At 56.1% G+C, this 21,388-nt stretch overlaps 9 protein-coding genes and 1 non-coding gene across 10 annotated transcripts; 5 read left to right on the forward strand and 5 right to left on the reverse strand.

Moving 5' to 3' along the window:
- Positions 1-3,172: 3,172 nt before the first annotated feature.
- Positions 3,173-4,464, forward strand: N657DRAFT_313453 (lytic polysaccharide monooxygenase). The gene is made up of 4 exons (XM_062786752.1): positions 3,173-3,424; positions 3,484-4,163; positions 4,237-4,292; positions 4,351-4,464. Exons 1-4 carry the CDS (start codon positions 3,324-3,326, stop codon positions 4,393-4,395), a joined length of 882 nt encoding a protein of 293 aa, XP_062650359.1. The 5' UTR covers positions 3,173-3,323; the 3' UTR covers positions 4,396-4,464.
- A 1,719-nt stretch (positions 4,465-6,183) lies between these two features.
- N657DRAFT_662762 (DNA mismatch repair protein MutL) lies at positions 6,184-9,699 on the forward strand (the record flags this gene model as incomplete). The annotated part of the gene is made up of 3 exons (XM_062795151.1): positions 6,184-6,352; positions 6,415-6,511; positions 6,575-9,699. The coding sequence occupies exons 1-3, from the start codon at positions 6,311-6,313 to the stop codon at positions 9,697-9,699; spliced, it is 3,264 nt and encodes a 1,087-aa protein (XP_062650360.1). The 5' UTR covers positions 6,184-6,310.
- A 184-nt stretch (positions 9,700-9,883) lies between these two features.
- On the reverse strand, positions 9,884-12,160 carry N657DRAFT_643374 (uncharacterized protein). The gene is made up of 3 exons (XM_062792539.1): positions 11,830-12,160; positions 11,552-11,732; positions 9,884-11,486 (listed from the first exon to the last, which is right to left on the reverse strand). The coding sequence occupies exons 2-3, from the start codon at positions 11,690-11,692 to the stop codon at positions 10,029-10,031; spliced, it is 1,599 nt and encodes a 532-aa protein (XP_062650361.1). The 5' UTR covers positions 11,693-11,732; positions 11,830-12,160; the 3' UTR covers positions 9,884-10,028.
- On the reverse strand, positions 11,704-12,160 carry N657DRAFT_615478 (uncharacterized protein). Its single transcript, XM_062790465.1, has one exon. It carries the CDS (start codon positions 11,994-11,996, stop codon positions 11,793-11,795), a length of 204 nt encoding a protein of 67 aa, XP_062650362.1. The 5' UTR covers positions 11,997-12,160; the 3' UTR covers positions 11,704-11,792.
- A 457-nt stretch (positions 12,161-12,617) lies between these two features.
- On the forward strand, positions 12,618-14,287 carry N657DRAFT_568369 (NADPH:adrenodoxin oxidoreductase-like protein; the record flags this gene model as incomplete). The annotated part of the gene is made up of 2 exons (XM_062788580.1): positions 12,618-12,908; positions 13,010-14,287. The coding sequence occupies 2 exons, from the start codon at positions 12,618-12,620 to the stop codon at positions 14,285-14,287; spliced, it is 1,569 nt and encodes a 522-aa protein (XP_062650363.1).
- Positions 14,288-14,321: 34 nt separating this feature from the next.
- On the reverse strand, positions 14,322-15,588 carry N657DRAFT_643375 (electron transfer flavoprotein, alpha subunit). Its single transcript, XM_062792540.1, has one exon. The coding sequence runs from the start codon at positions 15,428-15,430 to the stop codon at positions 14,375-14,377; it is 1,056 nt and encodes a 351-aa protein (XP_062650364.1). The 5' UTR covers positions 15,431-15,588; the 3' UTR covers positions 14,322-14,374.
- A 184-nt stretch (positions 15,589-15,772) lies between these two features.
- Positions 15,773-18,611, forward strand: N657DRAFT_615488 (SWI/SNF complex-like protein). The gene is made up of 3 exons (XM_062790466.1): positions 15,773-16,109; positions 16,174-16,703; positions 16,761-18,611. The coding sequence occupies exons 1-3, from the start codon at positions 16,001-16,003 to the stop codon at positions 18,192-18,194; spliced, it is 2,073 nt and encodes a 690-aa protein (XP_062650365.1). The 5' UTR covers positions 15,773-16,000; the 3' UTR covers positions 18,195-18,611.
- Positions 18,612-18,756: 145 nt separating this feature from the next.
- Positions 18,757-18,852, reverse strand: N657DRAFT_t50. The gene has a single exon. It is a non-coding gene; the product is annotated as a tRNA-Leu (tRNA).
- A 1,220-nt stretch (positions 18,853-20,072) lies between these two features.
- N657DRAFT_632626 (uncharacterized protein) lies at positions 20,073-20,588 on the forward strand (the record flags this gene model as incomplete). Its single annotated transcript, XM_062791151.1, has 3 exons — positions 20,073-20,283; positions 20,390-20,493; positions 20,532-20,588. The coding sequence occupies 3 exons, from the start codon at positions 20,073-20,075 to the stop codon at positions 20,586-20,588; spliced, it is 372 nt and encodes a 123-aa protein (XP_062650366.1).
- A 528-nt stretch (positions 20,589-21,116) lies between these two features.
- On the reverse strand, positions 21,117-21,388 carry N657DRAFT_643377 (uncharacterized protein). The gene has a single exon (XM_062792541.1). It carries the CDS (start codon positions 21,328-21,330, stop codon positions 21,169-21,171), a length of 162 nt encoding a protein of 53 aa, XP_062650367.1. The 5' UTR covers positions 21,331-21,388; the 3' UTR covers positions 21,117-21,168.

A 21,388-nucleotide genomic window follows, 5' to 3' on the forward strand; every position in this document is an offset into this window, starting at 1 on the left:
TTAGGCAGCCCCTGAATATAGGCTAGCTGTCACGGGATTCCCCGTTCCTGTTGTCATGGTTATGTCATATGCTTGCGGTTATGCATACGTCATGGGGTCTGATCATACGTCTAGGGTCATGCTAACGCATAGGCCTCTGCTCCAGTACTTAAGGTCTGGTTGCACGCCCATTCCTGTCATTTAGCTCTTGCTCTCGTTGTAGCAATATCGATCTTGTATGTGCGAGCTGACCAGACCTTGGGTGGTGCCCGTCACACTAGCTATATAGCTAGAACTGGCTAGTTCGATATCCTAGTTAGCTATCTACCCCTTTCTTCTCGCTATAGTGAGTCGATTCAGGACTTTAGACAGGTATAGGGCAGATAGAGGTTTTTAGTCCAGCCTTATAGGCATGATTTTACTTTATAATCAGTAGTAGAGAGTCTAGTAAGCCCTAGGGCATAGCGGTATGGAAATAATAATAATAATAATAATACTTCCACTTATATAGCAGTTCTAGGAGTCTTATAGCTGCAAATTCACACTTTAATAAGATGATAGTGCTGCCTATATTGCTTTAATCAATATGGCATTTCATTATAGCACTTAGACTTAAGCTATTAGACTAGCTTATATAAAGCTCGAACCTTAACTCAATAGAGAACCTCTAGCAATAGCTGAAGAACTACGTCGGGGACCACTATCTAGACCTTCAACGACTTAGTCTTACGGCTTTCCGCTTGGCTATTCAGGAGGTGTCACGGGATTCCCCGTTCCTGTTCTCATGGTTATGTCATATGCTTGCGGTCATGCATATGTCATGGGGTCTGATCATACGTCTATGGTCATGCTTACGCATAGGCCTCTGCTCCAGTACTTAAGGTCTGCTCTTGATCTCGTTGTAGCAATATCGATCTTGTATGTGCGAGCTGACCAGACCTTGGGTGGTGCCCGTCACAGGAGGTTTAAGATGTTCTTCTAGAGAACCTTTTACTACAGCTAATACACTCAATGCTAAATAGTGTACAGAAAGTGGTTGCAGCTGAAGGTAAAAATTAAAGTACTAAATTTAGTATTATTGTTATCTGAAACTTAACGTAGTTATCCATACTTGCTGCTTATTTCGATTAGTGGGTGGACTTGTATCGCGCTAACGTTTGAAATCCCGGTGGTGTAGCGATTTTGCGAGTGCGCGGACCGCAGCGATAGCGGAGGTGTTGGAAAGCCAACAGCCACGGATTGACCGCACCGGAGTAACTGGGTTCCAAAAAGATGGGCAACCACTCAATTGACGATGATGTTCCTGTCTGCGTTCTTCCAAAAGGTACCTGCCTGTTCCTGATACTGAGAATTCTGGTGCCAAGCCATTAGTCACCGCTGAACTGCCCTCCCTGACCACCTGCCAAATCCAACAGGAAGAATGTGAAGTTTTCCGGAACCCGCACAAGGACGGGAGCTACGGAACTGTATTGTGGTATACATTCAACCTATCCGTATACACAGCCTCAGCCAGCAGATCCCGCTTTAGCTGCTGAAGATAGGACGCTGAACACTTGGAGAATGCAGCCTCCAAGTCGATCTGCTAAACTAAGTCAAGAGGCAACAGGTGGCGTGAGAAAAGGGGAGAGAGTAGAGGGCTTGTACGAGTTGATGGTTGAACGCCCTTTAGGCTTCGTGCCTCCGGGCGAAATAAATTCCATCCATACAAGTCTCTTGACAATGTCCGTATCTTCGTTGGCATTTCCAAGCGAGCAGTTTGCAGTGGACGTCATGTTTTCCGGTAGGTCGTCAAGCCTAGCTAGATCAGATACGGTAAGCCAACCTAATTGCAACGGCGAAGTTTGGGGACGGCTTCAGGAATTTGAGCATGAACTTGCAGTGTCAGACTTTGTACTCCCTACGTTTGGACGGCGTCCAACTTGCAACACTACATCTCAGCTCTACTTTCACCACTGAACACATCGCCGACAGGTCGACATGTTGGAAAGATAATAACTGGTTTCTCGCCTATGATTTGTCTGAGATCTCCCGCTTCTCGAATCACGGCGCAGTGAAATTCAAGTTAGCACCATGTGTGCGGCCGAAAACAAACTAGCGGTAGGTTCACCCGTTGAGGTCGAGTAGGACTCCCCAGCGGGCTCTGGGCACCTTGACGTGTGAGCGACGCGAACACAGACCGATCATGATACCCAGGACGACCAATCTTCATCCAACGGCGGCTGTTCTAGCGAAGTCTCAGCGACCACGAACGTCACATCATCGCTCAGTACAAAAACGGCGCCCATACCATGCTTATAAGCGGAATCTCCCAGTGATAAGACGGGCATGAGCGGCTGGACACGACGCTTCATGTCTTCACGCTGAAACTCAAAAGAGCCCGCACCCTGGCGAGCGCTGATCCAGGACTGTGCGGCCCTGCTGCGCAACTGCCACGGGCACATGAAGCCGGGCGGCCGCATCGAGGTTGTTGAGAGACACGCCAGCTTCTACCACGATGACGGGTTTCTCCTACCAACAGCTCTCGGAGCCGCTCCGGCTCGACACACCTCTCCTAAATCTGCCGCCGATGCCGACCGAAGCCGGGCTCGAAAACGCCAAGTTTGAGCAACGGTTGTGCCTTTCGGCCGGTGGCTTAAGAATCCCACGCTAAGGAGGTTGGGTGGTAGTCCAGGGTGCAGTGCCTCGAGGCGCGCTCGTGGCATGTCGCTTGCCTTGTTCACACTGGCGGGTGGAAGAGTGTGGAGGTGCAGGTGCTGCTGGTCAAGGTGCGGAGCGAGTTGATGAAAGACCTCAACATTCCATTCGGACACTTATAACGTGAGTCGCTCCTTGGAAAATACATGATGAATGGGTGCTGACGCTGTTCTAGTTCAGTTGTTAGGGGCAAGAAGCCTGAATGGAGCCGGAGCCTGTTTAGAACCGGAAGGTCGCAGGCCGATGGTTGATGTGCTTGAATATGCACGTCAATCTGCAACCCGGCCCGGATACATGCCGATCCTACGACTCACTGGAAAGGCGGCCTCTGGCCGCAGCATAAATTAGGAAGCCGAGACGATGGTAGTACCGTGAGGTTTCAACCCCCGAATATGTCGATATTGGCATGGAATCCTTCTCACCTTATAAAGAGATGCCTGGCGGCTGGCCACTACAAGTCTCCCAAGAGATTAGTCCGAATCCCGAATTGAGAGAATCTCTATAAGGTCGACACGGGAAACGTCAAAACATCACGCAATAACTGGAGGTTATTGATCAGCGTTCTAAATATCACTGTCAGTTCTCTCCCAAACCGACAGCTCCACGTAGGATTGTCTCCACGAACAGTCCTGCCAACATCACGAACCAACATGCGTCTTCCCTCCTTCATCCCTGTTGCTGTTTTGTTCGTGGATGCGCTGGGGCACGGGGGCATTTACAACTACAGTATTGGCGGTGTCTCATACGCTGGGTTAGCATCCCAAGACTCCCGTGTGTTGCTAGGTCTGAGTCGATAACATTGGTTTGCAGCTCGTACCCATGGCTCCTCGAGGACCAGCAGCCGAAGGGCATCCAGCGCCGCTGGTGGCCAGACCCGATCCAGTCCGTGAACCACCCTTACCTTGCCTGCAACCGCGGAAACCCTCTGGCCAAGAGCCACCCAACGCAGCACGCACCCATCCAGGCCGGCACCAACATCACGGCTTACTACATTCCTCCTGTTTGCCCCGCCGGTTTCTATCAACCGACCGAGAACCTCTACCCAGACGAGTTCCAGGACCCGGAACGACCCATGCGATGCATGGGACCCGAGTACTCGTGGGTGCACGCCACGGGACCCATGCTCGTCTACATGGCCAACTGCAACGGGCCGTGCGACCAGTTCGAGCCCGAGGGGAAGAAGGTCTGGTTCAAGATCTACGAGTCGGGGCTCAAGAACGGCGGCGAGTACGACCAGTGGGGGGACAGGATCGACGTCGGCGATTCGACTGGGTGGGATCAGATTCGCGTTGCGAACAAGGGGTGGAACATCACGATTCCAAAGAACCTCCGGCCTGGGAACTACCTCATCCGGCACGAGATCATCATGATCGAGCTGATGCCGCCTCAGTTCTACCCCGAGTGTGCTCAACTCACCGTGACCGGCGACGGGGACATGGTTGCCGGCGAGGAGTACCTGGTGTCGTTTCCCGGTGCTTACTCTATGGATGGTAAGTACCTTCCATTACTTCACTTTCAAATTGAGAAAGGATGTGTCAGCTCAGTAGCTTACCACCTCTGCAGAGCCGGGCTTGGCCATCAGTGGAGATTTGTACTCGGCGAGGGGCCATTCCACCTATGTAAGTTTGACCGGCATTTTGAAGTGACTGGACTTCACCTAGGTACTGAGAATCGCAGAATTACACCATCCCGGGACCGCCGCTCTGGACAGGCGGGAACTAAGATCGCATTGGTATCGCAGTAAGACTGGGCCCGGCGAGGCTGTGAGCTCGGGCGAATTTATACGCCGGAGGTTGTGTCCTAAGATACTCGTCGCTTGGGGACTGGTCGGATCAGCATTTTTTTGGCACTTCGACCAGTTACCTTACTGTACTACCGTTGAAGACGGAACGGGCACGGTCTGGTTGGTCCGACAACCAGCCCGGCACCATGCAGCTGCGCCGCTCTCCTGAAGATTTTCCCACCTTTTCCGCGAGGTAGAAACGGCATATCGACTGTTCACTCTCATCATTCATGGCTAAGCGCCTAGCTTGCAACGCATGGGGTGCCGTGAGCCAACCCTTGGTTCTTCAGGGCCCACTGTCACGATCTCTACCACGGGAAGCCTAGCAGGATTGGCGGCTGGCCTCTGAACCACAGAAAAATCCACGGTTTTGCTCCTTTTCTCACACCGTCATCCAACATCACTGAGACCACCTTCGCGTCTACACAAGCCTAACAGGAAGTCATACGGCCTGCTAAACGCTCGCATCACGGTCGAAGGTGAATGACTATCGGACGACATGGCCTCACAGAACGATTGTGAACCGGGGGTTTTCCGGCCCCTAGCCGATCCGTATCGTCATATCCGTCTTTTGAGTGGCCGTCCCGTCACGACCTTCCATGACCTCTTGCCAGTGCTTTGGTTCACGCTTCGCCTGGTTGTTGCCCCGGGGTCGGTGAGGGTTGTGAGGTTCTGACCAGCAATCGAGCATTGCTGAGTTGTAGCCAATATAGCGCAGTGTTTTTCCTCCGTTGCTGTCCATCCGTTGCTGTCCTTAATGAGACCGTCAAGTGTCTCGTAGTTGAAATGAATATCAGCGCCACTGAGGATTGTTAAGCCCGTCGAGCTGTAGGCCTGGGAGGAGCTTGAAAGTAGAGACAGGGTGATATTAAAGGGCCAAGTGAGTAGGCTCGTCAATGTCGCTATGGGCGCAGCGAAGCACGAGAAAATCGCCCCTAACTCTCATGTGGCGTAACTTCGAGATGGTATCGACTGGCAGAGCTGAAAGCTTGCCAAACAATACTTCGATGTTCTCGAAGCAAATAAGACGTGGCGTAGCCATATGTCGCCAATCTCGAGCTGCGCTCGACGACACGTGCGGAGCAGAGCGAGGCCGTTCGGCGTGGGCTAGATCTTACCTTAGTACCGGTACGGCTGGTCAGCCTTTGTCAGAAAGTGAATCTTGTGGAACAAAAGAGCTGGTTCCAACTATGGTTTCGTATTTCCTACGGTAATCTCCGGAAGAGAAAGCTTTTCACTCGGTGTATCGACTTTGGCGCTCTGTTCCGGGTTCTTGCCGTCACCCTCCTTAAGCTTCTTCTTTCCCTTCGCGTTTTTCTTCGCCGTTATGTGGTATGGGAGTCGACCTTGTGATGAGTATCGGTACTTCCGTATGCGATGTGTATGGATGAATGGATGTATGGAATTTATTTCGCCCGGAGGCACGAAGCTTAGAGGGCCTTGGCACGCTAACTACATCCGATTCGTTGACGTTCGGTCATCAACTCGTACAAGCCCTCTACTCTCTCCCCTTTTCTGCGATGTGTATGGCTGGGCGAGGATAGCTGCAATGAAACCTTTGACGTTATGCTCATGTAGCAGTTGTGCAATGCCAAGGCGGGGCTACTTGTGACAAGTGTGTGGTTGTTAGGGTTAGGGTACATTGACTGCCTAGACTCGAAGCGCGTCGCGTGCCCTATGAATTAATGGATGTCGTCCACTTGCCCATGCGACTAGGTAGATCCACACCTCTTCCGCTGCGACTCCAGACGGCGAACGGGAACTCCAGATCAAACTCCAATGACATGACCGCGACGGAGAAAGATACGCCGTGGATGCCTTAGACTCAAACGGCGATGCCGGGAATGCCGAATAATGGCTTCGAGTGCCACAATCAAGGCCATCGAATCCAGCACGGTGCGTTTGTCATGAAGGTGTAAGCCGGTACCACGAATCCGTCTTACTGACATTGTTTCAAGGTTCATCAAATCCAGTCCGGTCAAGTCATTGTCGACCTCTGCTCTGTGGCAAAAGAGCTGGTTGAAAACAGCGTCGATGCCGGAGCAACAGCCATTGGTAGGGACCAAACTCGCGCATCCTCCATATCGATCGAGAACACTAACCTCAATGCGCGCGAAGAGGTGCGCTTCAAGAACCAGGGCCTGGACTGCATCGAGGTGCAAGACAACGGCTCTGGCATTGCACCCCACAATCACGAATCCATCGCCCTGAAGCACTACACATCCAAGCTTTCCAGCTATGATGACCTGTCTGAGCTGCAGACCTTCGGCTTCAGAGGCGAGGCCCTCTCCTCGCTCTGCGCCCTATCCCGCTTCTCGATCGTGACGTGTACTCAGCAGGAAGCACCGCGCGCAACTCGACTCGAGTTCGAGACTTCTGGGAAGCTGAAGAGCACCAGCGTCGTCTCGGGCCAAAGGGGCACCGCTGTCATTGTCGAAAATCTCTTTCACAACCTGCCGGTCCGCCGTCGAGAGCTGGAACGGAACATCAAGCGAGAGTGGGGCAAGGTCATCAACCTCCTCAACCAGTATGCCTGCGTGCAGACTGGCGTCAAATTCACCGTCTCGCAGCAACCAACCAAGGGCAAGCGCATGATCTTGTTTTCTACAAAAGGCAACGCAACCACCCGCGAGAACATCATCAACGTGTTTGGCGTAAAAACCATGAACGCTTTGATCACGATGCACCTCAAGCTGGAACTCGTACCGACAACTGCTGGGCCCCTCAACAAAGGCAAGGCCCCGGCAGACGGCAGCACTACCGAGGTCCGTGTCGTTGGGCATGTGTCTCGACCTGTTCATGGCGAGGGCCGGCAAACGCCAGATAGGCAGATGTTCTACGTCAACGGCCGGCCCTGCGGCTTGCCACAGTTTGCCAAGGTCTTCAACGAGGTCTATCGATCATACAACGCCTCCCAGTCGCCGTTTATCTTTGCAGATATTCGGTTGGATACCCATCTTTACGACGTCAACGTCAGCCCAGACAAGCGCACCATTTTGCTGCATGACCAAGGGCAGATGCTCGATAACCTGAGAGAATCGCTGATTGAGCTCTTTGAGACTCAAGACGTCACAATGCCTATTTGCCAAGCTGCAACTCTCAAACGAACTCCTTTCAAACCGCCGGCAGGTGGTCGAATGGGCACGCCCACCTCAGCCCAGCCCAGCAGCCGGGCTGCTACTGCGAATCCTGCAAGGCAGCCCGAAGCAGGCTCTCCAACCAAGCACGGGGGACCGGCCGACGCGGAAGACAACTCCAGCAATGCCCAAAGCGACGACGAGAATGGAAGTGAGCCCATGGAGGACAATTCGCCGCGGAGCACGACCCAAGCTCCCACCAAGCCAACCGATTCCGTAAAGGGTGTGACGCTATTATCTCGCTGGCTCGCAAAGACCCCCGGCAGCCCCAATCATTCTGCCACAAATGTAGCGGCTCAGCAACAAGCAGAGGGTGCTGCACAGGCAACGTCGCCATCAAGCTCGAAGGCGGAAACGGAGAGTCAGAAGGGTACTGGGGTTCAAGAACAGGCGTCGCCGCGAGAGGATGCCGCACACGAGTTGGACAACCAAGGTCGTTCAGCTGAGCGGTCATATGCCGGTTTCAAGAAACCCGAGGAGAGGGCGTCAACAGGCTCCGAAGATGCCGAGGTTGAAGCGCGTAGTGATGAGCCGGGATCGCGAGTCCCGGCGATCGCCCCTCCATCTCAGCCACCAGCATCACGGGCCGTCGCCCTGGGTACTGCTCGGCCGCTCAAGCGTCCAACTCAGGAGGTGGCGACCATCACGATTGGCGATGACACAGTGACAAGCCTGATTGGGAATCCTGCTAAACGAGTCAGGGTTGACGAAGGCTCGAAACCAGCCAGAGCGACCCCGCCTGGGAGTGGAGGGAAGCGGGCCCCGTTACCATCGTTTGGCGGGCGCCTTTCTCAGTTGTTCTCTGCTTCGGGGCCGCCTGCTGAAGGTTCCCTGGACAAGATCGGGGTCGTGCCGGAGGATGCCGAGGAGGATGTTGAGGAGGAACACGAGGACGGTTCTCTATCAATGTCCCAAGGTCGGAGTGGGCGACTCGGACATGAGGAAGATGAACCAAACGAAGAAGTTGGAGACCAGCCTCCAGAGCCAGCGCAACCTGACTCGAATTCAGCCTACGATGCTGAGAGCCCCCGGCAATCCATTGAGCACTCGCTATCCTTCCACGATGATCATCCGGCGGTGGATGATGAGTACGTCGACGAGGACGAGAAAAGAGCTCGAGAAGACAGGAAGGTGCAGGAGTTACTCGACGCTGCCGAGGCTGCCGCCGAGCCAGCAGAAGAAAGCGAGAAGCGTTCGCAGTTGTTTGTCAAGGGGCGGCCGAAACGCAAAGATATGACTCTCAACCTGGTCCAGCAAGTCAAGACCAGCCGAGACGATATCCAACAGCGCATCGCAGCACTAACACGTCATCTGCCACAATCCCAATCCAAACCCCCTAAATCCGCCAGTCAAGAGGACCTCGAGGCAGACGACGCTGAAGAAAAACTTTCCCTCAAGATCAGCAAATCCGACTTCGCCAAGATGCGAATCGTTGGGCAGTTCAACCTGGGCTTCATCCTCGCGGTGCGCGAAGCCGCGCCCTCAACCGCCGACGCGGCAGAAGACGACGAGCTCTTCATCATCGACCAGCACGCGTCTGACGAGAAATACAACTTTGAGCGCCTCCAAGCGACCACCACCGTCCAGTCCCAACGCCTCGTCCAGCCTAAAACCCTCGACCTAACCGCCCTCGAAGAAGAGATCATCCTCGAGCACCTGCCGGTGCTCGAACGCAACGGCTTTCTCGTGCAGGTCGACACGTCGGGCGCCAAGCCCGTCGGCTCACGCGTGCAGCTGCTGAGCCTGCCGCTCAGCCGCGAGACGACCTTCTCGCTGGCCGACCTGGACGAGCTCGTCTTTTTGCTGGCGGACAACCCGACCTCGGCCCCCAGCACGGTGCCGCGGCCGAGCAAGGTGCGCAAGATGTTTGCCATGCGCGCGTGCCGGAGCAGCATCATGATCGGCCGGGCGCTGTCGGCGAGGCAAATGGAGAGGGTGGTGCGGCATATGGGGGAGATGGAGAAGCCGTGGAACTGTCCGCATGGGAGGCCGACGATGAGACATCTCTGTGGGCTGGGGGCGTGGGATGGCAAGGGGTGGATGGAGGAGGTAGGGGCTGGGACGACGGATTGGGCTGGGTGGGCGAGGGAGCGGAGGGAGGAGTAGGGCATGATTAGAAATATCCTGGGTGCTTGAAGCTTGTGCTTCAATTGCTACCTGTAATGTGAATCTTGGAGTGAGTTAAAGTCAACACGCCTTCAAATAACTGACTGACGGATATCTGCGCTAGCTCATGATCTTACATTCCCTCATCTATCTGCCTTCCATGCCTTACTCAGAAACCGGATCCCTATTTACTCCAACTCCGCACAACATAAACCCAAGATCCATCATGAATTCCAAACTCCCCACCCCCTTTTTCAGTCACCTATTTCTCCTCCATTCTCCGAACCCCCCTCATTGTGCCCCTCCCTCCCCCATTCAAACCCATCTCCTCACCTCCATCTCGCCCCGGCCCTCCCCTCCTCAGCCGCCCGCCCACTCACAATCCTCCTGCCCATCATCCCACCACCACTACCAGCAGCAGTTCCAAGATCAAACCCAAAATCGTTCCCACTCGACACCACCCTCCCATTCTCATTCCGGTCCCTCTCACCACCACCAACCATGACGGGCGGCGTCCCCGCCCGGAGCTGGCCATATGGCTTGGAATAGGCGGCGCTCAGAAGGAAATCGGCGTCGGGCTGGATTGAGCTGGTTCTGTTCCGCTGGGCCTGGGCCTGGTCGGCGATGTCCTGGCTTCCGGAGACGCGGCGGTCGTTGAGGGAGATGTCGGAGAGGATCATGGATTTGCGGAGGCGGGAGAAGGGGGTGCGGGGGCGGCGCGGGGTGGAGGACGAGGAGGATTTTGTGTTATTGGGGCTACCAGGTGTGGGAAGAGGAGGGGTGGTTGTCGTTGTTGTTGTTGGGTGGGAGCGGAGCGGGTTGGGGTGATTGTTGTTGTCCTTGTTTGCGTTGCCCCGCGAAGGGGTGTAGTAGGTGTCATTCTCGGAGTCGTCCTCCGAGTCCGAGGCCGACAGGGAGGCGTAGATGCCGCGGTGGGGGGTGGAGGCGCGGTTGCGTTGCTCGGTGCGGTTGATCAGCGACTCGGAGGCGTACCACGTCTCGGTGAACTTGGCGGAGCGCGGCTGGGCTGTCTGGGCGGCGGGGACGGGCTCGGGGCGGTAGGATGCCACGGAACCTGTGCTTGGGCGCGAGGCGTGCATGGATGTTGGGCGGACCGGGCTGGCGCCGGTCTCGCCGAGCGGGATCTCCGTGTATGAGGCGCGGTGCGCTGCCTGGGGCGCGGACATGCGCTTCAAGTCCTGTGAGGTGGCCGAGCTGCGGTTGCTAGGGGTGATTTGGTACTGCCGACTGGGCAGACTCAAGCGCGAGTCGCGAGAGGTGAAGGACGTCTCGGAGTTTTGGCGCGTGTGCATGAAAGGAATCGATGGTGGCCGGGTGTTGTCGTCGTAAAGCTGGGTTTTGGGCTTCTCGTCCGAGTAGGTTGAAAAGGTGGCAACCGAGGACTTGTTGCGCTTGTGCACGCGCGCGGTGAGATTGGATTCGAGGGGATTCATGTCAGGGGGCATGTGGGCGATACGGCGGAACATCAGACCGAGCCACAACGAAATGGCCAGGGAAAGGAGATGCAGGCCGCCAGCGGCAATCAGGCCGTAGTAGACAGACGGCACCATGTACTTCATGGTGTTGGTGTTGGCGAGGTCCGTCGTCTTCCATTCCTCACTCTTGCTCCTAGTGGTCAGGGCGCCATAGGCGTAAAGAGGGACCACGCAGAGGTCAGATACAGCAGAAAAGATGTGGTAGGCGGATGAAGAGCCGGGTGTCTTAGAGACGGCTGGTTGGGCGTGGTGGAAGATGCTGTAGAGACAGTGAAGGACTACGACACCGCACTGGAATCACTTGTCGTCAGCAACACGGTTCGGACGATACATGCAATCATCAGCCAACAACTCACCGTGGCGCCCATGATCCATCCAATCAGCCCCGACAGGCCCATGACGACAATGATGCCGGCGGCGGCGGCGGCCTCAAAGACTCTGAGACATAACTGCACAACGCGCATGCCCTTGATCCAACTCTTTGTCCGGCGGCCCATCGGCCTGAACCTGGATCGACCGCTAGGCACCATGTGAGCACTGTCCATGGCTGACGTTAGTCATGCTCTAAGAAGAGATGCATTGCCGATAGAATGTAACTCAGTCATGGAGTGGAATGTCAACAAGAGAGGCATACTCGGGATGGCGGTTGACTGAGACAAGCGGCCCGTCGGGCTTGGGTTGCGGCTTCTTTTTCTCGTGACTCGCCCGAGTCACTGCTTTCGGGTCAAATGGAGCTGTTGGAAATCGATCATCGTCCTTCCGGACTGCGTCATACAAGTACGGCTGCTGAGTCCTCCCCATTGCGGCGATCTTGGCTATGCTGCCCTGATCACGCCAGGAGGATGTTGGATTGAAGAGAAGTTGACAATTATGCAGTCAGAATGGCAATAGACTGCAATGCATGTGAGAGCAATGCTCGACAATAGGTGTACATTTCCGGACGGGTGGGAAGCTGGAAGCTGGACACTTCCGTCTGTTTGAAACCTGGAACGGCACCCGACGGTTGACGGGGCAACCGTGTAAGCGCTGTTGGTGTGACCACTGACTGTGGCACAGCAATTGACGCTGACAGCAAGGGCTTGATATGGCAGTGATGGCAACATCTCCTAATTGGGACAAAATCAACGCTACGAAGTTAATTGGAGCGGAACACACATCGCCGCTCGCTTTGCTGACAACATTGGTTTTAAGATGTCCAAGGCGTTGTGGACCATTCAGAGTGTCGCCGGCGATGGGGTAGCTTTCCCCGAGCCCCGTGCCGAGTCCACTGTGACTGGGTTCGAGTCCCATTAAATGCCGGCCGAGAGCACTCCCTTCCGGGTCCAGATTTTGACTCAACCCCATACACAGTACATCCCTTTGACATGTTCGCGTCTCCCAATTGTTGTTCACGCAACGAGGGTGTCCAACTATACCGGAATCATGCTTCCCATCCGGTGCGCCAAGTCGCTGCCATCGGTGAAACTCACACTACCTATAGGCTTGAGGTCCTTTTTCCGCGCACTTCCTTCTCGGACTCTATCAACAGCGCAGAGCACCCGTGATGGCAGACCATTCCGACTGGCTGTCATCGGCTCCGGCCCGGCCGGGTTTTACACGGCGTACAGGGCCATGTCCAGGATTCAAAATTCCAAGGTTGACATGTACGAGGCATTGCCCGTCCCCTATGGTCTGGTCCGGTTTGGGGTCGCGCCAGACCACCCGGAAGTGAAGGTGTGTATAACTATCCTTTAAGTCGACAAAAAAAGAAAGGAAAACGGGAAAAATTGGAAGAGGGAAAAAAAAAACCGAACATCGTTAACATTGTGCGTCAGAACTGCCAAGAAAAGTTTGAAGAAGTAGCCTCATCCCCTAATTTCACTTTCATCGGCAACGTCTCCATCGGCACCAAGAGTGACCACCCAGACGGCGGGACCATCCCCCTGGCCAGCATTCTGCGCCATTACCACGCCGTCGTCTTCTCGTACGGCGCCGCCAAGGACAGGAGTCTCGGTATTCCGCGCGAGAATTCAAAGGGTGTCTACTCGGCCCGCCAGTTCGTCGGCTGGTACAACGGCCTTCCAGAGCACGCCGACCTCGCCCCAGATCTCACGCAGGGGGAAGAGGCCGTCATCATCGGCCAGGGCAACGTAGCCCTCGACGTGGCTCGGATGCTGCTCGAGGACGTCGACGTGCTCCGCAAATCCGACATTGCCGAACACGCCATTGAGACGCTCTCCAAGAGCAAAGTCAAGAGGGTGCACATTGTCGGTCGCCGCGGCCCGATGCAGGCCGCATTTACCATCAAAGAAATCCGCGAACTCATGCGCCTCCCCTCAGTAGCCTTTCACCCCATCGACACGACCCTCGTCCCAGAAGACATCAGATCCCTGCCACGCGCGCCGCGCCGACTAATGGACATACTACTCAAAGGCTCGCCCACACCCCCTTCCCGATCCCAAAAATCCTGGTCCCTCGACTTCCTCCTCAGCCCAGCCGCTTTCCTCCCCTCCCCAACAGACCCCTCCCGCCTCGCAGCAACCCAATTCACCCGCACGACGCTCTCCTCCCCCTTCGACCCCAACGCCTACACCCTCCCCACCAATGAAACCCACACGATCCCCTCGGCGCTCGCGTTCCGGTCCATAGGCTACCAGTCTATCCCGCTCCCGGAGTTCGCCCCGCTCGGTATCCCCTTTAACGACCGGCACGGCGTCATCAGCAACGACGGCCGCGGGCGCGTGCAGCATGAGGAGCGCTCCGCCGACGCCTCCATGCACATGGGCCGGTTCCCGGGCCTGTACTGCGCCGGGTGGGTCAAGAGGGGCCCGACGGGCGTGATTGCGTCGACGATGGAGGACGCTTTCTCCACGGCCGATGCCATCGCCGAGGACTGGGGTGATGAAAGGGTGGCGTTTTTGAATGATGCTTGGAGAGATGTTGGGGGGTGGGACGGGGTGAAAGGGGAGGAGAGTGGGATTGGGGGCGTGAGGGTTGTGGATTGGGAGGGGTGGAGGAGGATTGATGCGGCCGAGAGGGAGAGGGGGGCGAGGGTGGGAAAGGAGAGGGAGAAGTTTACGAGGACGGGGGACATGCTTGCTGTTTTGGGGTAATGATGCGGCGGGGGGTGTAAGATGGTGGTGTGTGTGTGCGAATACACATGATATTTTGTACATTTTAGCTGTAGAGTATCTTGTCTACTACGCCTTCTTCAGCTTCTCCGTCAGCTCTGGCACCTTCTCAAACAGATCCCCCACCAACCCAACATCAGCCACCTGGAAGATGGGCGCGTCGGCGTCCTTGTTGATGGCCGCAATCACCTTGCTGTCCTTCATGCCTGCCAGATGCTGGATCGCCCCGGAGATGCCCACGGCCATGTACAGCTGCGGCGCGACCACCTTGCCCGTCTGCCCAACCTGCAGGCTGTTGTCGGCGTACCCGCTGTCCACCGCCGCCCGCGACGCGCCCACGGCCGCACCGAGCGCGTCCGCCAGCGGCAGCATGACCTTGTCAAAATCCTCCTTGGACTTGAGCCCGCGCCCGCCCGACACGACACGGCCCGCCGTCGCCAGGTCCGGCCGGTCCGACTTGGCCAGGTCCTCCGAGACCCACTCGGTCGGGCTTTCCGCCTTGGGATCGACGCCGTCCTCGACCGCCGCTGACCCGCTCCCGACCGCCGCGGCCGGGAACGCCGTGCCGCGGACCGTAATGAGCTTGACCGGATCCGACGACTCGACAGTGGCGATGGCATTGCCCGCGTAGATGGGGCGCACAAACGTCTTATCATCCTCGATCGCCGTGATGTCCGAGACCTGCTGCACGTCGAGCAGCGCTGCCACGCGCGGCATGACGTTCTTGCCAAACGCCGTGTTGCCCGCCACCACGTGCGTGTAGCCGCCCTTCTTGATATTCTCGACCAGCAGCGGCGCAAAGTTCTCGGGCAAACCCTTGTCGTACGCACTGTTGTCGACCGCGATAATCTTCTCGACGCCCTCAATCTTGGTCGCCTCCGAAGCCACCTCCTTGATGTTGCCGCCGGCGACGAAGCCGTGCACGGAGCCGCCGAGTTTTTGGGCGGCGGTGACGGCGCTCAGGGAGCCCGTGTTGAGCTGCCCGTTGCGATGCTCGAGCACGGCCAGGGCGGAGAGTAGTCGGCGGAGGGCCGCGGTGGATCTAGCGAAGGGAGGAAGACTTGTCGCATCTCGCAATGTCGGGCGGGCAAGCGCCGAGAATACCCGGCGACCGGCCGACCACATGGTTTCGGATGGAATTGACTTGTTGGAAGCGGCTCGCTGGCTGAAAGATTGTCTGCTTGGAGTCCGGAGAACAGGACTCAAAGAAGTCTGAACTTTGAAGCCAGTCTGCGAGACTCAAAGGCGGGTTGCAGCGGCCCGAGGATAGTTTCGGAGAGCCCGCTTTCCCGAACTTGCACATGCCAAGCCTAGGTCCCAGAACGGGGTTCAAGCGTGGCGGTGATCGCAGCCCGCTGTGGCTGGCCACTTTCCTCATGTCAAGTGACTGATCTCAGGGACAGCACCAAATTGGCCCGTGCACCAGACTGCTGTGGTTCGTCGCGAACATTTTCAACGCGACCACTCACCGAGCCGCCGTCCCCTTGTTGTAACCATCGCCAAAACAGCAGTTGCGCCGGCTCACACCGGAAGCTCTTTCCTACGTCCTACCAAAACAATCGCGTTGTCAATACTCCCGTCGATACACGCTCCAGAACTCAGCCTTCCGTGACGTCCTGAGTTCCTGTGTGGTGGCTTGTTAATCACTTCGTGGATTGGACGGCACCTGCTTCCTAGCTTCATCGCCGCGTCGCAATGGAGGAAAGTTCGGTCAGCTATGGCACCCCGACAAATGGCGCATCACCCGGCGCCAACCCAATTTTGGCGCAGCCGCCTCTCCCTGATGTCAATGAGCAGAACGAGGGTATGCTCATCCCGTCATCCTGTCTTGTCGACCGGGTGATATGCTAATCGACCGTTCCATCTAGATGTGCAGATGAGCGAGGGACCCACGATCAAGCAAGACAGCGCCACACCTGCGCCCGGTGCGACATCAGATAACCCCCACGACGCGCCCGAAGGCCCACCCCCCGAGACGACTGGCCAGGACGAAGAGATGGATGATGCGCCGAAGAACGAGTCCGCGCAGGCCGAAGCGGCTGGTCAGACCAACGCTACCGGCGAGGCCAAAACCAAAGAGTTTATCGAGAACGCCGCGAGGGAGCATTTGATTTCCCAGACCCATGCCATTGTGCTTCCCAGTTACAGCACCTGGTTTGACATGAACACGATCCACAACATTGAGCGGAAAGCGCTGCCCGAGTTCTTCAACAACAGGAACCGGAGCAAGACTCCTGCCGTATACAAAGACTACCGCGACTTCATGATCAACGCCTACCGGTTGAACCCTGTCGAATATCTCACTGTCACGGCCTGCCGTCGCAACCTGGCTGGCGATGTCTGCGCCATCATGCGCGTGCATGCTTTCCTCGAACAGTGGGGCCTTATCAACTATCAGGTAGGTTAAACTCACCTCCGATGCAGTGCCTCAATGCCCGTGCTAAACTTTGTCCAGGTCGATGCTGACCAGCGGCCATCCCACGTTGGCCCGCCCTTTACCGGCCACTTCAAGATCATCTGTGATACCCCGCGTGGCCTGCAGCCCTGGCAGCCAGCAGCAGACCCTGTCATCACCGAGGGCAAGCAAAACAAGGATACCGAAGCCAAGGCTACGGCCACCCCGGCGCCCAAGACGGAGCTGAACTTGGAGGTTGGCCGCAATATTTACGAAGCCAATGCCAAGCTCAACAAGCTCAACAAGGGTGACAACAAGACCAACGGTGAAACGCCGACAACTAACGGTGTGGCGGGCGCCGACGAACTGACTAAGGCTCCAATCGTCAAGGTCAATTGCTTCAATTGTGGCACCGACTGCACGCGCATCTATTACCACAGCTCACAATCCGACCCGAACAACAAGGCCAAGTACGACCTATGCCCGAGCTGCTACATTGAGGGGCGCCTGCCAGGCAACCAGACCAGCGCCCACTACACCCGCATGGAGAATCCTACATACTCGTCTATCCTCGATAGGGACGCACCATGGAGTGATGCCGAGATTCTCCGGCTCTTGGAAGCGCTCGAACGCTACGACGAGGACTGGGGTGAAATTGCTGAGTATGTGGGGACTCGGACCCGCGAGGAGTGCGTGCTGCAATTCCTGCAGTTGGATATTGAGGACAAGTACCTCGAGTCGGAGAGGTTGGATGCCCCGATCGGCCTCCAGATGCTGGGCAGCCACGGCGGCCAGCTCCCGTTCAGCCAGACCGACAACCCGGTCATGTCAGTCGTCGGGTTCCTCGCCAGCCTTGCAGATCCCGCCACCACGGCTGCTGCGGCCAACAAGTCGGCCGAGATCCTCAAGCAGAACCTCCGGAACAAGCTCGACGGCGGGTCGACGCAACAAGCTGACGCCCAAGCCAATGGCAAGGGCAAGGAGAAGGAGGGCGGCGACTCGATGGACGTCGATATCCGGCACGAGGTGACTACTACCACCACGACCACGACCACGACGACAACGACCACCTCGGCCTTGGCGAGCATCCCGCTGGCGGCCATGGGGGCCCGGGCAAGCGGGCTTGTCTCCCACGAGGAGCGCGAGATGACGCGGCTCGTGTCGGCGGCGGTGAACCTGACGCTCGAAAAGATGGAGGTCAAGCTCAAGTACTTTTCCGAGATGGAGGCGGTGCTGCAGGCGGAGCGGCGCGAGTTGGAGCGCGCGCGCCAGCAGCTGTTTCTGGACCGGCTCGCCTTCAAGCGCCGCGTGCGTGAGGTACAGGAGACGCTGCGCCAGGCCGCGGCCGTCGGCGGCGAGCAGGGCCTGCGCATGGCCCAGGACATTGTTGTCGACAGTGGCGGCGCCCAGCGTATGGGCTTCCATGCCCCGCCCGCGCCCGGTGCCGTGCAGCCGCTGAGTGCCGAGGGCCAGATCAAGAGCTACGAGGCTTAGGAGGTCCTGTGGCCTCGGTCTGGTCGGCCGGATGAGCCGCCTGTGTGGAGGCTGTGAGGTGCGGTGACCGTGCGGTGCTTGAGCTGGCTTTTTGCTTTGGGTTTGTTGCTGATCTTTCCCTCGGGGTGGGCGTCAGGGGTTGGCTGGGAAGGGCTTGATGGTAATGCTTGGGCCGTGTGGGAATAGGCGAGCTGCTCCGATGCTGTATTAAAAAAGAGGTATTTTGTTTTTCTTTGGTGGTATCCAACATCAAGACCGGAGGGCGAGATTTGGGTTCGCGACGATAGGTTTCTGCTTTGTCGGGACGAATTGATAGGGTCCTGCGAGAGATGAGTAAAACTTCATTGAATCCTTGATCATCCGGTGTCATATCTCGCCATGTGGCCTTGTTCGAGTGCTGCTAAGTATTCCCTTGAGACTTGTATCTGACAACATACGCTCGTCGTCTACTAAACAAAGTCCAACTCTGAAGAGACTAGCAGGGCTAATAACGTATGTGTTTTGCGAGAAGTCATCCAGACAATTTCGAAAAGAATATGGCGCACGGCACCAAAAACAACATTGATGGAAGTGGGGTTCGAACCCACGCTCTCTCTCGAGAAGAGGAGTTCAAGAAAATACTTAAATCCTCCGCCTTAGACCGCTCGGCCATTCCACCGCCTAGCTTCTTTGAGTCGATGCGGGCACTTCAAGTGGGCAACTCGGCTGCAACATTCTATCGCAGCGGCAGGGAATAGCTCAACCCGCATCACAGGCCGGGCCTTTCAAGTCATAGACCAAGTCTTCATAGAAAATCATAGAAAAACTCGATCAAGGCAAGAACCCCTAATTCCGTACTAATCAATAGCCAAAACGAGAGTGCAATAAAACCTGTATGTCTGCCGGTTCCCTATTAAATCGCTTGATAAGGTCACAACTGAAGAGCCATCTGTGGACCTAATAGGCTTAGAAATCTGAATCTCTGAAGACGAGGTGTTGCAGGAGAGCTGGCGCAATTCCTTATTTACATTGAGCCGACAGCCCTGCCCACAACAAGGACAAAGCCGCCCCATCATGTATATAAGGCAGACCTCTCCAGCCTGCCTCTGGCACGGCGATCTTCAATCAAGTCGGTCTGCTCATAACCACAGTACATCGTGCTAAGGTTCAGTGAGCGCCCGTTCCAGTAAGCCGCTGTGGTGAGACTGGAGCGAACAACCCCAACAGCATCTCTGTTTCGTAATACGAGGTCTGCCGGCGTGGAATGCTTTTCTCATCGGTTCTCTACCCCGGCTGATGTGTTTGTTGGTGGAGCGGGTAGTACTTCCAACCAACAAAAGGCTAACAAGGAGACAATCCAGCTCAATGACGTTGCTACCAAACTAGATGCACTGTGGTAGCTGATCTTGAAAACGGGATCCCTCAAGTCCAAGTGTAGGGACATTACTCAACCGCTCATCGCGAGCCTTGCGGCTAGGTTGCGGTCAGAATAGTAATGTCATGCTGCAGCAATAGCTCACTAAATAATCCGTACAAGACGCTGGCTTGTCTCAGTTGCCAGCCTTCGGTCAGAATGATTGGTGGAAGACTTGATCGTCTGTGTTGTCTCTTTCCTCTGGCGAAGTTGTTGGCTACTCTAATCTTGACAAGCCGGGAGTTTGGATGATGGACGTGATGATCAGCATCGCAATGGATTTTGTTGCGCATCGTGACGTCCACTCTAGAGAGACTAGTCCTTTGAGCGGAGGAAGATCGCCCAGGCTTCGCCGGCGATCTGTTTTTCCCGACTCACTATATAAGCCCTCGCTGGATGCCTTACCATGGCACTCTGTCTTGTTCAGCCGACACCTCAAAGATAAGCACTTCTCACGGTCTACTTCGTTTGATTTTCTACCAATCATGATCGCCAAACATTCCATTCTGCTCTTAGCTCTCGCCAAGGCCATGTTTGGGGCACCGACCGAATACAATCGTGACAGCGGAGAAGTCATCGTGGCAGTCCAAGTCCCGCAACAGGAAGCTGCGCCGTTGACTGAGGGCCTGATTGTCATCAACATCTTTCGGGACTCTGAAGGAGCCCCAGAGCCTATGTGTAAACCTGACGGCAGGAGTGCGTATATCAACTGCCCCCGTCAGATTTCTCTCACACAAGGTAACTCTTCAACAGGGTGCTCTCTTGGCGTGCATCAAATGTGCTGCTCCCACTATTGCAATAGGGGTATATGCGGTCCTCGGAGGCACGGGGAGAACGCAAATGACGACTTCTGAAGTCGTTGTTGCCCTGGAGTTCTGTTACAAAGGGGCCGGAAGACAGGCGTCGGTCTCGGGGTGGCGGACATCTCTCGGCAGAATGTGTAGATTAGCACGGCCTATTCGGCTAAGGAGATGTTCGTCTTCGACGTCGGCGGCGGTTGACAGGGCATATAGGAGTAACAGCGAATGATCTTATTTTGTCGATACTTGACTGCTCGTTGTTCGGGTACGAACTCGCCAGAGACTCATGGCTGATGGTATGGAAGGATTGTATATTGATACTAATTTGCGACCCCAGTTGTATGACTTGGCTCCCAAGACTCGAGAGACGATGGATCCCAACGCATATCGTATAATATTATTCCTACACCGCTGTTCCCTTGGGCTTGCCGGACCTTCAACAACTTACTATACAGGAAAACCGCGCCCTCGTGGGCCGGGTGAAAAACCCATATCGACAATCAAGGAAACAATCAGTGTGCGATCCTGCAAATACAAAGGGGGAAGGCCTCTTGGCCTTCGAAGGAAAGGGTATCAGACCGCGAGCTCCAGCTCTAGCCTCCTGGCCAGACCGTACATCGGCAGTTTCCCCGAGTCCATCAGCCAGTCCAGGCCTTGAAGTCCCTAGATTCGCAATCCCTACGAACGTGCTACCTAAACTAACTACATAGCGAAGATCCGCCTCAAAGGGGTATCTAGTCAAAGAGGCGAGGCCGAACCTCTCTACCGGGCTCTCTGCGGCTTACGGCCTTTCGTTGTCGTTGGGCGTGCACAGAGAACCACGGAACCCCAAGGTTTGCACCTTAAGCCCTCCGCAACAGGCACTACTACATAGAGCTCCGTAGGCGACACCACAGCGACCGCACAGCGGCCAGGACCCGGGTGCGAGCCGGGTACTCGGCATCTATGTAGTTTCCTCTCTCTTAGATGACCGACACGCGCGTCCGTCCTCTCCGGCCAGC

The sequence above is a fragment of the Parathielavia appendiculata genome (genome assembly GCF_033297405.1).
Source record: "Parathielavia appendiculata strain CBS 731.68 unplaced genomic scaffold N657scaffold_3, whole genome shotgun sequence".
NCBI classification, from domain to species: Eukaryota; Fungi; Ascomycota; class Sordariomycetes; order Sordariales; family Chaetomiaceae; genus Parathielavia; species Parathielavia appendiculata.